At 43.2% G+C, this 12,847-nt stretch overlaps 1 protein-coding gene across 1 annotated transcript in view; it reads right to left on the bottom strand.

The window, feature by feature from the left end:
* ABCA1 (ATP-binding cassette, sub-family A (ABC1), member 1) overlaps positions 1-12,847 on the bottom strand; it is a 117,162-nt gene that overhangs the window by 21,249 nt on the left and 83,066 nt on the right. Inside the window, exons 21-33 of the mRNA XM_004677462.2 lie at positions 12,693-12,835; positions 12,252-12,389; positions 11,231-11,451; positions 9,937-10,009; positions 8,702-8,904; positions 7,566-7,614; positions 7,265-7,378; positions 6,434-6,582; positions 4,849-4,973; positions 3,507-3,605; positions 1,740-1,929; positions 931-1,025; positions 24-56 (exon numbers count right to left, since the gene is read on the bottom strand). Of these exons, the coding sequence (XP_004677519.1) occupies positions 24-56; positions 931-1,025; positions 1,740-1,929; positions 3,507-3,605; positions 4,849-4,973; positions 6,434-6,582; positions 7,265-7,378; positions 7,566-7,614; positions 8,702-8,904; positions 9,937-10,009; positions 11,231-11,451; positions 12,252-12,389; positions 12,693-12,835 (1,632 nt within the window). The remainder of the gene's footprint in view (positions 1-23; positions 57-930; positions 1,026-1,739; positions 1,930-3,506; positions 3,606-4,848; positions 4,974-6,433; positions 6,583-7,264; positions 7,379-7,565; positions 7,615-8,701; positions 8,905-9,936; positions 10,010-11,230; positions 11,452-12,251; positions 12,390-12,692; positions 12,836-12,847) is intronic.

Here is a 12,847-nt window from a genome sequence, read left to right as displayed (position 1 = left end):
AGCAGAAAAAGTGGTCTACTTACCTAAACTCATTCACCCAGATCTTGTTCTTTAAGCTGCAGAAGCCAAAGACAAATAAACTATAAGTCATTTCAAAGAAACTTTATTCCTCCTATTCCTGATGTCACAAAAGGACTAAGTATGTACTTGAGGTTGCAACACAAGGAAGAAATAAACCTGTGATCAGGCTACAGTAGCAAAGCTTTACCAAAGGAAAGAAGCTCTCCATCTTAAATCATTTTATATTTATAAGAAAATCATGCTTTTGGGCACTCCTGGTGGCACAACTGATTAAAGCACAGCACCATGAACCTGGCTGCAGCTGTTTCAGCATGAGTTTGGTCCCCGCCCTGGAAGTGACCCACATGGGGCAGCAGACTTCTTGTGTCCCACCCGCTGCTCCCCTCAGCAATGTATTTCAATTGATCTGCCTGTTCTGCTCCTCACTCTGTCTCTGGTAAATCCTCTCACCCCCCACACTTCTGGCCTGTACCCCAGTTCTGTAAACATAGATAAATTAAAAAAAAAAAAGCTGTAAGCATGTAGTAAATTGAAGTGCCATTGCGTGTCGTCATAAAGCTGAGCATTAGCTCCCGGCAGTTATCAGGTACATTAAAACATTTCACATGAACTATCCCCAATTATAATGTGCCCCCAAAACTACAGATGTTTTCATCCATAAAGTGTTATAAATGGCTAGGTTTTGATAAAAAAACAAAAACAAAAACAAAAACCAAAAAAAACATTAGCAGGCAGGGTCAACCTTGAAGCTCACAGACATGTTTATAGTACTTATTTTTTTAGTTTGGGAGAAGGCAACATGAGCCACATAAGGCATTCTTCCCCCACCCCTTAATTGACTAATTTTAGGCCTCTAATTTCTCTAACCAGTATTGATAAAAACAAGAGTCACGTTTAGTGAATAATGACCTTTTGGCTATGATCTGCACATATGTCTTCACAAGATAATCTGAAATATTTCTTCCCGTCAGGTTCTGAAGGATGTCCGCCGTGTTCTGTTTTATCTGTTATCACAGAAAAACCAAGCACAAGTGTATTTATGACCATCATTTGGATAAGGGGCAAAGAATACAGTGACAAAGTTCCTTCAAACATATACTACAGCCTGACAGGACTCTGCCCTTAAGCCCAGGTCAGCCACCAGTCAACCACCATGACAGGTGCATCCTACCTCAGTGCTGGCCCTTCACTTAAACCAAGACAAGCTGTTGCTGAGGAAACTATTCTGAACAATTGTACATGAGACAGTAAAATGTGACTCTATTGATGCAAAAGGTTTTAAGGGAGCAGCACCACACCTAGTGAATTATTTTATTCACTGGAGTTATAATTAGAATTCTATTAGCTGTTATTTAAAAATGAGGTAACAAACTTCATAAGTTTTTATATCCTCACTCTGAAACTTGGATGTGAATAAAGCAACAGAGATACTTAGCACAATAAGCCTCTTCCTAAAATTGTTCTCAGAAAAAAATAGCTCAGAACTGCTCCCACACGTGGAATCTCAGACAGGATCAGAAGCCAGCTAAGCACCCTCAGATAGAGGAACATCAAGATCCAAGTCCCCTTCCCTCAAAGCTCACATGTTTTTCCCTGTAACACGAATGGAGACAGACAAACCCTCCCAATGAACTATTAGTCATTCCTTCATCCCCAGCAGAAGCTCCCAGCCCACCAAGGACTCCTATCTTCTCAGTCACACCCTGAGAGTGACTCACCTGTGGAGGAGGTAGCCCCCCTGCCCCCAGGGGACACACAGGCAGCATCTTCTTGATTCTGTCACTGCTACACTGGCAGGTGGGTGAGGGGTTCTCCATGGTCCAGTTCCCATTTTGGAAGAGATCCTTAATGGTTTGAGGAACTGGGGTGGTGGTCCATTCCTCCTCCCCCATTAGGCAAGGCATGTTTCTGCAAAGGAATGGCATCAGGTCAGGATCAACAGAGAGGGCCTGGCTTTCCTGTTGCCTTGGGAACACAGGACCAATCAACAACTATCATAAATATGTGTCTATCCCTCTCACTTTTGGAAACCATGAGCGTAATCTCCTTTGGTTATTTGAGTCCTCCACACATTCTAAGTTCATTTTACAGATATGGATGATGGAACATGTAGAGGCTTTAAATATTCATATACTGAACTGTATCAGTATTTCAGTCATTTACCCCTGTTTTCACTCAACATTCACCGAGAGCCTACTATATGTCACACATTAAACTGTAACTGAGAGTCTGGGGTGGGTGAAGAAGACAAAGTCTCTGCCTCTTTTGTCTCTGTAGGTCAGCTGAGAATAGAGCTGGATCTCACAGATCCTTCCTGGGTTGGCATTATCTGTCTGTGAGTCTATACTGTCAGTTGGTGTGAGATGAATCTAACCCACTCTATTATCATCTCATCTCATTCTTCTATCTTGCTTACCAAACTTCCAAGTGGAATATCATCAGAAGTTTGGTGATATCCAGATAGAATGACTTTACATCCTTCTCTACCTTGGTCCTTGTGATATTTAAGAACCAATAATGGCTGTTAGGATATACTTCCTATTGACGAGCAAGTACTAATAGATGTTAATTGTGCCCTTAATAAGAGTAGCAAGTAAATAGCAGCTGTCCACTTAGAAGTCGTTTTTAAAATCCTGTATATAGTTATCACACTCATTCACGTGTCACTTGCAGAATGGAGAACCTGGAATTCAAGGTCGCCCTCCTCTGGTATACCAGTATCAACCCATAGTCCACAGTTTCTCAGAGTGTGTGGTTTATCAACATGAGACTGGAAACTTGAGACTGGAAACTTGCTACATGAGACTGGAAACTTGAACTAACCTGTCAGCTTATGACTAAGGGGAAGAGCCTCATCTCTCTTCATTGTCTTTACTCACCAAGATCCTAGAACATACCTCCCACACCCAGATACCCATTTAGAGTCATATGGGTATGCCACTGAATTTATTTATACAATGCCTACTTGCTTGAAAAAGGTTTTGAAGCAAGTACGACGCAACTCTAAAAGAAGAATAGTCCATTGTCACTGAAATTAACACATCTTTTCAGGTTGGAAAGTGAAGAATATGAAGATAAGCAAAACTGAAAATTATATATAGTGACAGCTTATGCTCTGCCCTGAGCTACAGGAGTTAGGGGGGAGGGAAGAAGGCAAAAGCATTTGTTCAATAAGTATAAAGTGTTACTTTAAATTAAACATTAATTTCTAGAACAGCAAACATTCATGTGTCTCTTTGAAGGATGTTAGAACATCCCTTTACTCAGAAGGATGTTAGAAAATCCCCTTACTCTGACATGTTGTTCCTAGCTGGTTTAATTTGATTACTACATTAGCTTTTATAAAGTGACAATCGTTCAAAGGAAAAATGATGGTAGTGACACTGTAGTATTTATCACAGCTAGTAAGTGAGGCATATCAGAGATGAAACCAGGTGACAGGCACAAGAAAGCATAAAGGGTTTCACAGTTTGCGTGGCACTCACGGAATTGGGTTTCCCTCCATACACCGAGTCCCAAAGCCAGGGTCTTTGGTGAGGGCGTTCAAGAGTTCCTGGGTGGCCAAATCCTCAGGAGCATCGTTACTGTGGACACAGGACAGACAGCAAGCTCAGCAACATGTGAGCCAGGAATTAGGGGGTGATTTTTTTTCTACATAAAACACTTCATTAGGCACTTCCTATACTGCTCTGAAAACAAAAATGAATAAAACTAATAAATAAATAAAACTAATAACACCTCAGATAAAACTAATATTAACCTCAGATTCTGACCACATATTTGTTACCAAGGTAACAGAGCACGCAAAGGAAGGGCTTGCATAAATAAGTAATGTATGGAGGTATGCAAGTGTGAATTCAGACATATATGCACGTCACATATGTAGATATACAGTTATTATGAAGAAACCATTAACAACTGACAATCTAAAAAGTACTTTCACAATTATCCATTAGGCAGAGACCACTGGAATTTTCTAAGAAAGGGCAAACATGTGACTGGTTAAATGTTTGCATCAACAACTAGAAAACACAAAGAATAATGAGTACAGGTTATAGACACAAAATAGGTTCCTGTTGTACAGACTCAAGAAATACTGGGTCAAGAACTGAGAAAAGAAAGATAAAATAAACCTAAACAAAACAGGAAGGCAAAATGGGTGGGAAGGTCAGGAAGAAATAGACCAACTCACAAGCATACTTTCTAATTTTTTTTAAAGCTTCTCTTTTACATCATGACACACTTATCCCATGCAAAAGTCCCCAGTATAGTATAGGACTGAAGAAAATCCCATGTAAAAAGGTGGAGAAATCCCTTTGTCTTTTGTTTGAAGCACTGGCACTGGATTTTCTGGCATTTTTGACTAAAGAAAAAACACTAGAAAATCTACAACTTAATAAATACATCAATTGCACAGTGTAGAACTAAGAACCTAGAGATACAATGCTTCTGATAGTATATGGAAGCCCTATGATTAAATTTCAAAATTAAAGCATAGCTATGAAAATTCAAAGATTATAGCTAAATCACAGTTTTTTTCTTTTTTTATGCAAGTACAGATTATTTATGTAAGACACATATGACTGTTCCTGGCAACAGCAGTATAAAAATGAACTCAAGTGCAGAAATAGGAGACTAGGGTGTTATTCCAAGTTTGCTCACTGCTATTTTTTGCAGCCAATATTGAATTGTGTAGGAGCTAGAGCCACACTGAGCTGATAAAATCCATCTCCCCATGTAATTCCTGAGCTCTGTGGGCCACAGCACAGTAAACCCCCTGGTCTCCCTAGTATCCTTTCCCCCTAGACACAGAAGATAAACACATACCTGACAAATGTGTACTGCTCACTGTACATCCAGGGCTGAAGTTCCAGGCTGGGGTACTTGCCAAAGGGGGGCACGATCAAGCTGAACACCAGGGCAATGCAGACAAACACAGCTGGCAGGACAATCTATAACCAAGGTAGAGAGGGAATAGGGCAGCTAGGAGAAGAGGGAGTTTTAGCAAAAAAATACCAAGGGGCAAGCATAATGTGCTCAGCCAGCATTCTGGGCCAGCAAGCACGCAGAGAGGAGTACAGGGCCCATCGCGGAGCTCCGCCAGGACATTCCAGGGGGCCTGAAGACAAAGGAGCCTAGAGACTCAGCCTCCACCCACCAGGCCATTTCTGGAAACTGACAGCATCAGGGTGGAGGCCACGTGGGCACCAGGAAGAGGCACCATGTTGAAGACTCCAGAGAGTGAACACTGGTACAAGTCAGGGTGTCTGAAGACCTGAGGAAGCCCACACTGGCCATGAGCCCAGCTCCACCTACAGGGAGGCTAGAAAGCAGCCCTGTGGAGCAGAAACCAGAAGACCTAAAGCTTGGTTCAGTCTCTACTAAAGTGTAGAGACTGACCTCGGTTTCCTCATTTATAACCTGTGGATTGAGACTAGGTGACCCTCTCAGGTGCCACACTGCAAAACACACAGCACACCAATGGTCCAGTGATGGCTCTAGAAGCATATTATCTAAATCATCCCTGTGCCTCCTCAAATACTATACCCACATGTTTTCTGAGAACAATGACTTGTACATACTTTATAAGGAAACCCTAAGTTCCTTCCATTTATTGCTGAGAATGTTATCCTCCTTAAAAAATAAAATTAGAAGATTCAAATGATGCCCTTAGTTGTAATATTCTGGGGTTTCCATGTAGAAAATTATCACTGAGTGATTAATTCTGTGGAAAGTACTAACCTGAAAGTTATCTCATTTAATTATCATTACCATCCGAAGTAGCAGTTGCATTATCACCCATCAACAAACAAGGTAATTGAGGCTCAGGCATACTAAGCAACTTGCCCAAGGCCATACAAATAATAATTAGCAGAACCAAAATTCAAATCCAGCTCTGTATGCTCCAAGCCCAAATAGTCTTGGCATTACCTATATAATCTTTACACTACCCACAATACAGAAGACTCTATTTTGTATCTCTTCTATCAATTTGTAATGAAACACCAACTTAGAGAAAAATCAAGTTTCCAATAAATTCATATATCAAGTCCACCTGCATATATCACTTCTCAGGTTATCTAAGTTTAATTTGCCCAGCCAGTTTTTTTAGACTTTGTCCATGTTATATGCTCTCTCTATAATAAACTCACATCCATTTCCTCCAATAAGTAACTATTCACATAATGACAATTCTAAGCATGACTCACTTTAATCTTCATAATCCTGTATCACAGATACTCATTTTACACCCATTAAATATATGAGCAGATTGAGACCCAAAGAATAACTTGCCCACTAACAAGAGGCAGAACTGGGACTAAAATAACATGATGCGGTCCTGCCTTCAGTGGTCAGGAGGCCTGCAGCCCACCCATTAAGCTGAGTCCTTGGCCTACACAGCACGTCTTACCTGTGCAAAGAATCCCTTCCGACTCCGCCTGGCAATCAGCAGCCTCTTCCATAAAAGGGCCATGAACTGTTGCTGTGTGAGCTTCCAGCCCTTCACCTGGTAGGAGCCTTTGCCATCCATCCCACTGAGCAAGTCTGTCTCTCTAGATTCTACAAGAAGTCAACACTGAAGGTCAGCTAATAGCTCATGTTTCAGACATCATGTTCCCCTCTATGGCTTCATCTTGGAATTGTTTTCCTAAAAATTCCATAAAAATCCTTATCTTAAACTCATGATTTGTAACCAATGTGCTATAACATCTTGTCAGCATTTTTTTTCCCTCACCTTCTCTTTTCTACCCCCATTAAATATGCAGGAACACACTCATCGAACACACCTACACCTAAGAACTACTGGGTGGTCAAAAAAGTCGTGACCTATTTCTTCTACGTGTTTTGTTGCAAAAAATGTGCCATGACTTAATCCAACAACCCAATGTTAACTTTAAAACTTACTTTTCTGACTCTTTCAAGATCATTCATCCATTCAAAGAATATTAACTGAATAAAGAAATACCTTATGTATGTCAGAATCTGACATACAAAAAAGATAATAGATTCTGAGGATTAAGAGGCTATCAGAGAGAGATCCCAGCTTCATAAAGGAAGTGATGCAAATAGGCTTGTTCAGGTCTGACTGAATGCAACACTGGAAAAGGGCAAGTAACTTTTTCCATTTCCCTACCTTCCTTTGGACCCAGGATTGTGGCTCTAAGCCATCAATGGAAAGCACCAGAGAAGAACAGGAGAGAAATTCACTAACAACACTGGCACACATGTTATCCAAACAGACCTGGATCTATGTCAGAGTCATTGGGATCGGCAGCATCATCTTCGGTGAAAGGGCGAAGACAGCTCTGCTTGTCCCCAAAGACCCGTCTATTTCGTCTTGCTGGCAAGGTGCCATCTGAAGGCAAAGAGAAGGATTCCCACATTGGATTTCATTTCTAACAAAAAGCCCTCTGCTTCTCCAACAAACTTATACATGAAAAATAAGAATGCAATGAAGCAGTTCAAAGAGAAAGGCACAACATGGGTGAGACAGCCTGCTGGTGGCGCTGCCCAGACAGCATGCCGCTCCCCCAGGGGGTTACCTGAGGTCTCAGCATCCACCCCACTCTCTTCAGCCACTTTGAGAAATATCTGAAAAATAAGAGTAAATGGGACTATTAAAAGCACCTGTCATGAAAGCACCCATTACTACCAGGATTATTACATAACTGATGGCATGTTAGCCCTTAAATTAGAAGCGACATTTATAATAACACTCTGGCAGTCACTTGGAACTGAAGCCATTTTTAACCAGAGAACATTCCCTTAGTGGTGAGTGCTATCAATCTAGGCAATCATTTTCAAAGTAAAGCTACAACATTAAGACACTGCTGCAGAAAAAAAAAAAAGTGTTTTGAAACTATAGGGAATGAGTTCATAGTCTATGTCCCAGATTTTTGAGGAGGCTAGCATGGTGATCAGTTATCAAAGACAGAGCAAACAGAAGTCAATGGATCCCAGAAATCTTATGACAGGGATGCAAACATCAGAAGAAACTTTAAACTAGACCACAGGTTTCCAAACTCTGAGCTACAGACCTCTCCCTAGGAAGCATGCCATTAAAGTGCTGACATTGAAGCCTTCCCTCCAGAAATTCTGATTAAAAGACCCTGAGCTTGAGTCTCGGAGTTTTTATTGTCAACAGTATCCCCAGATGATTCTATTACACAGTCAAGCTTAGGGATCATTGGGCCAAACAACTTTCATAGCCCTTCTAACCCTCGAGGTATATGAGATACAGTCTCTCTAAAGGAAGGCATTAGTACCCAGTAAAGAGAATAAGGGATTTGCAATCCCAAACCCCCTATTCTGAATCCTAGCTCAGCATCCCTTAGTATGAACTTTCTCATCTTGTTACAAGGACTAAAGTAACTGCAATGATATAACAACAAAGGAAACCAAGCTCAGCCCTGGCACAGATTTTCCATACATATTGGTCTTCTCTTCTGCCTGGCATGACAGTCATGCCAGGGAGCAGTTTTAAAACATTTTTCCTGTTATGTGAAGTATAACACTACACTCTTGAAGGATTAACTTGGGCCAATATAACGTAGATGTCAACAACCTAAGGACTAGATGGCCAGCTCCAGAGCAATCCTATTCCCAGTGGGATTGCTGGCTGCCTATTTAGAACTGAGATTACTGGCCCGACTATCCCTGAGTCAGTCACTTAACTTACTTCTTCCAGGGTAGTCTCTGAGATACCATAACTAGATATGCCCAGGTCTGACAGCCGGTCATCAATCTCATGGAAAAGTTCCACAAAGGCCCCCTCTTTGGCAGCTTCATAGGGGAGAACATAGGTCAGCTCATGCCCAATGTCTTCAACCAGGCGGGCCTCAGCCACATGCTTCCTGATGAGGTTGGAGATAGCAGAGACATCTGGAGGGAGCGAAGCACAGAACTGGCTTAGCCTGCTCGGAAAAACCCACATTTAAGGGCCAGCCATGCCCCTTTCCACCTTTACTTACTCTTCAGAAGCTCCTGCCCATATTCCATAGCTGCCCCAGATACTTAAGTCTTAAGTATCATCTCTGTCCTGAGTGACTATACCTTATTCACCTTTGTATCACCAAAGTCTAGTGCACTATGGATTCTCAATGACTAGGAGGTAGGTAGGTGGATGGATAGATGAGTGACTGGATGGATGAATGGTTGGAAAGGTAGGTAGGTGGGTAGGTGGATGGGTGGGTGGACAGATGTATAGGTACCTGGGTGGGTAGTTGGGTGGGAAGATAGAAGGAATGATGAATGACTTTTTGAGATAGAAAGCCTGGTATCTCTCCCCTAAACTCTAGGGCTCTTCAGTGGAAAACGACAATAAAGGAAATTTAAAAGATTCTTCACACTTTCCTAGCCTTTTAAAGATGTGTACTTTTATTTACCGCAATAGAAGGGTAATCAAGCAGGTCATGGCAGAAGTTTTCTTGGAAAAATGCAGCTGTTAGGACTGAGCAGCGACAGCCAAGATAAAGGCTTCTTCTCCATATAAGCTTACTGGTAAGACTTATCTCCTCTACATATCTCCAGACGAAAATCCAGCAGCTATTTCTGATCTTCTGGGCTCTGACCCACCTTTGGCCCTCAGCTCCAATCCCTCCCCATTGGCTTAGCCCTCAGTTCCTCATCCCTGGCCTCCAACATCCATCCCTAAAGGGAAACCACCCCCTACCACCATCAGCTGTATTTTTCTGTGACACTACCCTGCCAGCTCCCAGAAATAGCCCAGGCTCCCCAGCAAGCGTTAAGCCAATCTGCCACCAAGCTGCACCCTCTCCCAGCCGCCCAGCCCCAGCCCAGTAGCAAACCTTGAGTCAGCGCCACCAGCCTCTGCACCTCTCCTCCTCTGCCTCCACTCTGCCCAGCTGGGAGAAGCTCAGGCACCACCTGAATAAGAAACCCCAGAATCCTTACCGATGGTCAGTGTGTCACTTTCATGGTCGCTGCCCAGGCCAGCATCAGAACTGCTCTGAGAAACACTGTCCTCCTGATGGCAAAGAAGGAGGTGAGAATGGGTCAGGGACCGAGCAAAGTACAGCCACCACCACCTTTGCCAGAGTGGGCTTCCAAAAGGCTCTACTGTTGAGACCTGAAGCAAAAAGCTTCTCCTAGGAGGCATGCACTGGGGCAGCTGTGGCTTCACAGGCACTGGAGACCTGCGGCTGTGTGGAGGGTAGGCTGGAAAGCAGAACTGGCCACTAAACTGGGGAGCTCCTGCAACTACTGTGTGCTGGCTTCCAGCCACAGGCTCAACCCTGGGATGTACCCAGCCAGTTTTCTAGATCAGTGCTCTAACGTGCTCTAACGTGTGTTTAGTCATCCAGAGACCTGGTTAAAATGCAGGTGTTACTGAATTTACTGGTTATGAAAGTGAGTGAGCCCATGTTTATCCATTCCTGACAGACTCCCAAGGGACCCTGAAGCTACAGACCACACTTTGAGTAACCAGGGACTGAGGTAAATAGAGAACAGGCTTGGGATATAAATATTTCAGACTCTACTGGCTTGAACATGCAAAACAAGTCTTGAGCATGTATTGAGGTAAAGAAGAAAACATACCTGGTTGCTGGATTCTGGTCCCACCTCTGGTATTTTACCTGCCAGGTGAGCTTTGAACAAAACTGTCAAACCCCTACAAGTCTTCCTTCCCTCATCTGGATAATAATGTTAATATCTCCTTCCCAGAGATGCTCTGTATTTTAAGATGATAGTTCTTAAGATTTTTTTTTAAAGTTTGTAAATGATAATAATGCTACAAAGAATTAACTATTATCATTATTTCTTTTATGCCCAGAGTCTGCTAGACTGAAGGGCTGGTCTAGACTCAATACTCAATAACTATTTGCAGTTTTGTTGTTTAATAAAAGTTAGGGACAATGAGATTTAATGCTAATGAACAGGAATAGCAGGTAATTCTGCATCCCAGGCTCTTAACTCGTGGCAAGTCTCTTTTCTTTGAGACAATGAAGTACTCTAAGTACCTTCTCCGTCTCTCATTGTACCCTCACAGGAATCAAGAAATGAGATTTGACACTAGCATGAAGTGAACAGTGGCCTCCTGAGCTTTCTATATAAGTTGATGTGATTCTGAAGGGCAGGGATTCAGAGCAGGGAGATGGTGACCTCAAGTAGCAGAGGAGAACAAGCCATTCACACCCAACAAATCCAGCCCCAGCCCCAGGGCTAGCCTGGCAAGACAGCAACTCACCTTTTTCAGGTATGATACAGTGCTACTGCTATTTCTGCAGGAGCTGAGTGAGGACTCCACATCCTTCTTGACCAGAGTCAGGTAGTAGCCTGTTCCCAGCTGGTTCTTCAGAAACAGGGAGGAGCCCACACAGCACAACTTGCCATGGGAAATAATGGCAATCCTGTCCCCCAGGATATCTGCTTCATCCATGTGGTGTGTGGAGAGAATGATAGTGCGACCTGCCAGGCACAAATACAAGGACATGGGCAGGTGAGGCCTGTCGGGTCTCACTGATCTCAGGGGAGCTACAGAAATAGTAGCAGGGGTAAGCAGAGGAAAACGACTTGGAACACTTTGAGTACAGTTTCCCCATCCTCACAGAAATAAGGACAGGAACTCTTCTGGGGAACTTGCTATATTCCTGGCAGTCAAGTAAGTGGTCTCCGTGCCTTCTCATTTACTTTAACTGTCTATGAAGTGGGCTCTATAACTACTATAAAGAAACTGAGGCAACTTGAATGACTTTTCCAAGGTGTCAGGATAAGCTCCAAAGTGCATGCTCTTTCAAACCATGCTTTTCAAAGGTGGAATCCTCACATGCCTTCCACACCTGCAAGCAGACTGCCAAATCATGTGCCTCTGTGCCTCCCACCAATTTATTCACACATCTGCTCTTTCCACAGATGTAAATTTAATGCGCCATGGCAGGGACAGAGATATGTCAGGCATCTTGAGCTGCATGGAACAAAGTTATAATATTCAGGTATAAGTTCAATGCTAGAGGAGGCTCATGGGAGCCATGCTCTTTATTCCCATTTTTCTTCTTCTTTCAGGTCCTTAGGTAACAAAACATAAACTTTCAAGTGTCTTATACACAAGGCCTCTACCTCCATACCATGGAAAAAAACAGTTTTGAGAAAAGAAGTTCTGTATTTTCCTCAAGAATCAAGCTTGCTGCTCTAGCAAGAACAGCTGTGTTTCTCCAGAGCTGCTTCGTGCCTTCGCCCACTCAGAACTCAGGACAGACACTCATCATTACCTTGTCGGTACTTTAGCAGCAGCTCCCATATTCCCCTGCGGGAATAAGGGTCCACACCAGCTGTGGGTTCATCCAGAATGACAACCTTGGATCCCCCAACAAAGGCCAAGGCCACAGACAGTTTTCTCTGCATTCCACCTGTAAGAAAGAGATAGTGAGGTTCCAGGACCAGCTCCTGACAGTGAGCAAAGGCTAAGGTGGTAAGACAGAAATGGAGGCACTCACCTAGGGACAAGTCAGGGACACTTTTCTGACCCATCCACTCCCCACGAGGGACCCCAGGGCAGTTATTTATTTAATGTGTGTGTGAGTGTGGTGTGTGTGTATTGGGATGAGTTGAAGGAGAAGCAGAGTGGTGTGTGTGTGTGTGTGTGTGTGTGTGTGTGTGTGTGTGTTGGGATGGGCTGAAGGAGAAACAGGGAGAGCAGTTCTATGCCTCACCTGACAGCTGACTGGTTTTGCTTTTCAATTTGCTGGGCGGCAAACCAACATCCAAGGCCATCTGTTCCATCTCTGCTTTCACATGCTTCTCCGAGAGCCCTTTTAGGCGGGCATAGAACCAGATGTGTTCTTCAACAGTCAGCCTGGGGACAAGA

This window comes from Condylura cristata, unplaced genomic scaffold (genome assembly GCF_000260355.1).
Source record: "Condylura cristata isolate star-nosed mole 26May11 unplaced genomic scaffold, ConCri1.0 scaffold00006, whole genome shotgun sequence".
Lineage (NCBI taxonomy): Eukaryota > Metazoa > Chordata > Mammalia > Eulipotyphla > Talpidae > Condylura > Condylura cristata.
The sequence above is the reverse complement of the archived record's forward strand: the minus strand, read 5'-3'. Positions and strand labels throughout refer to the sequence as shown.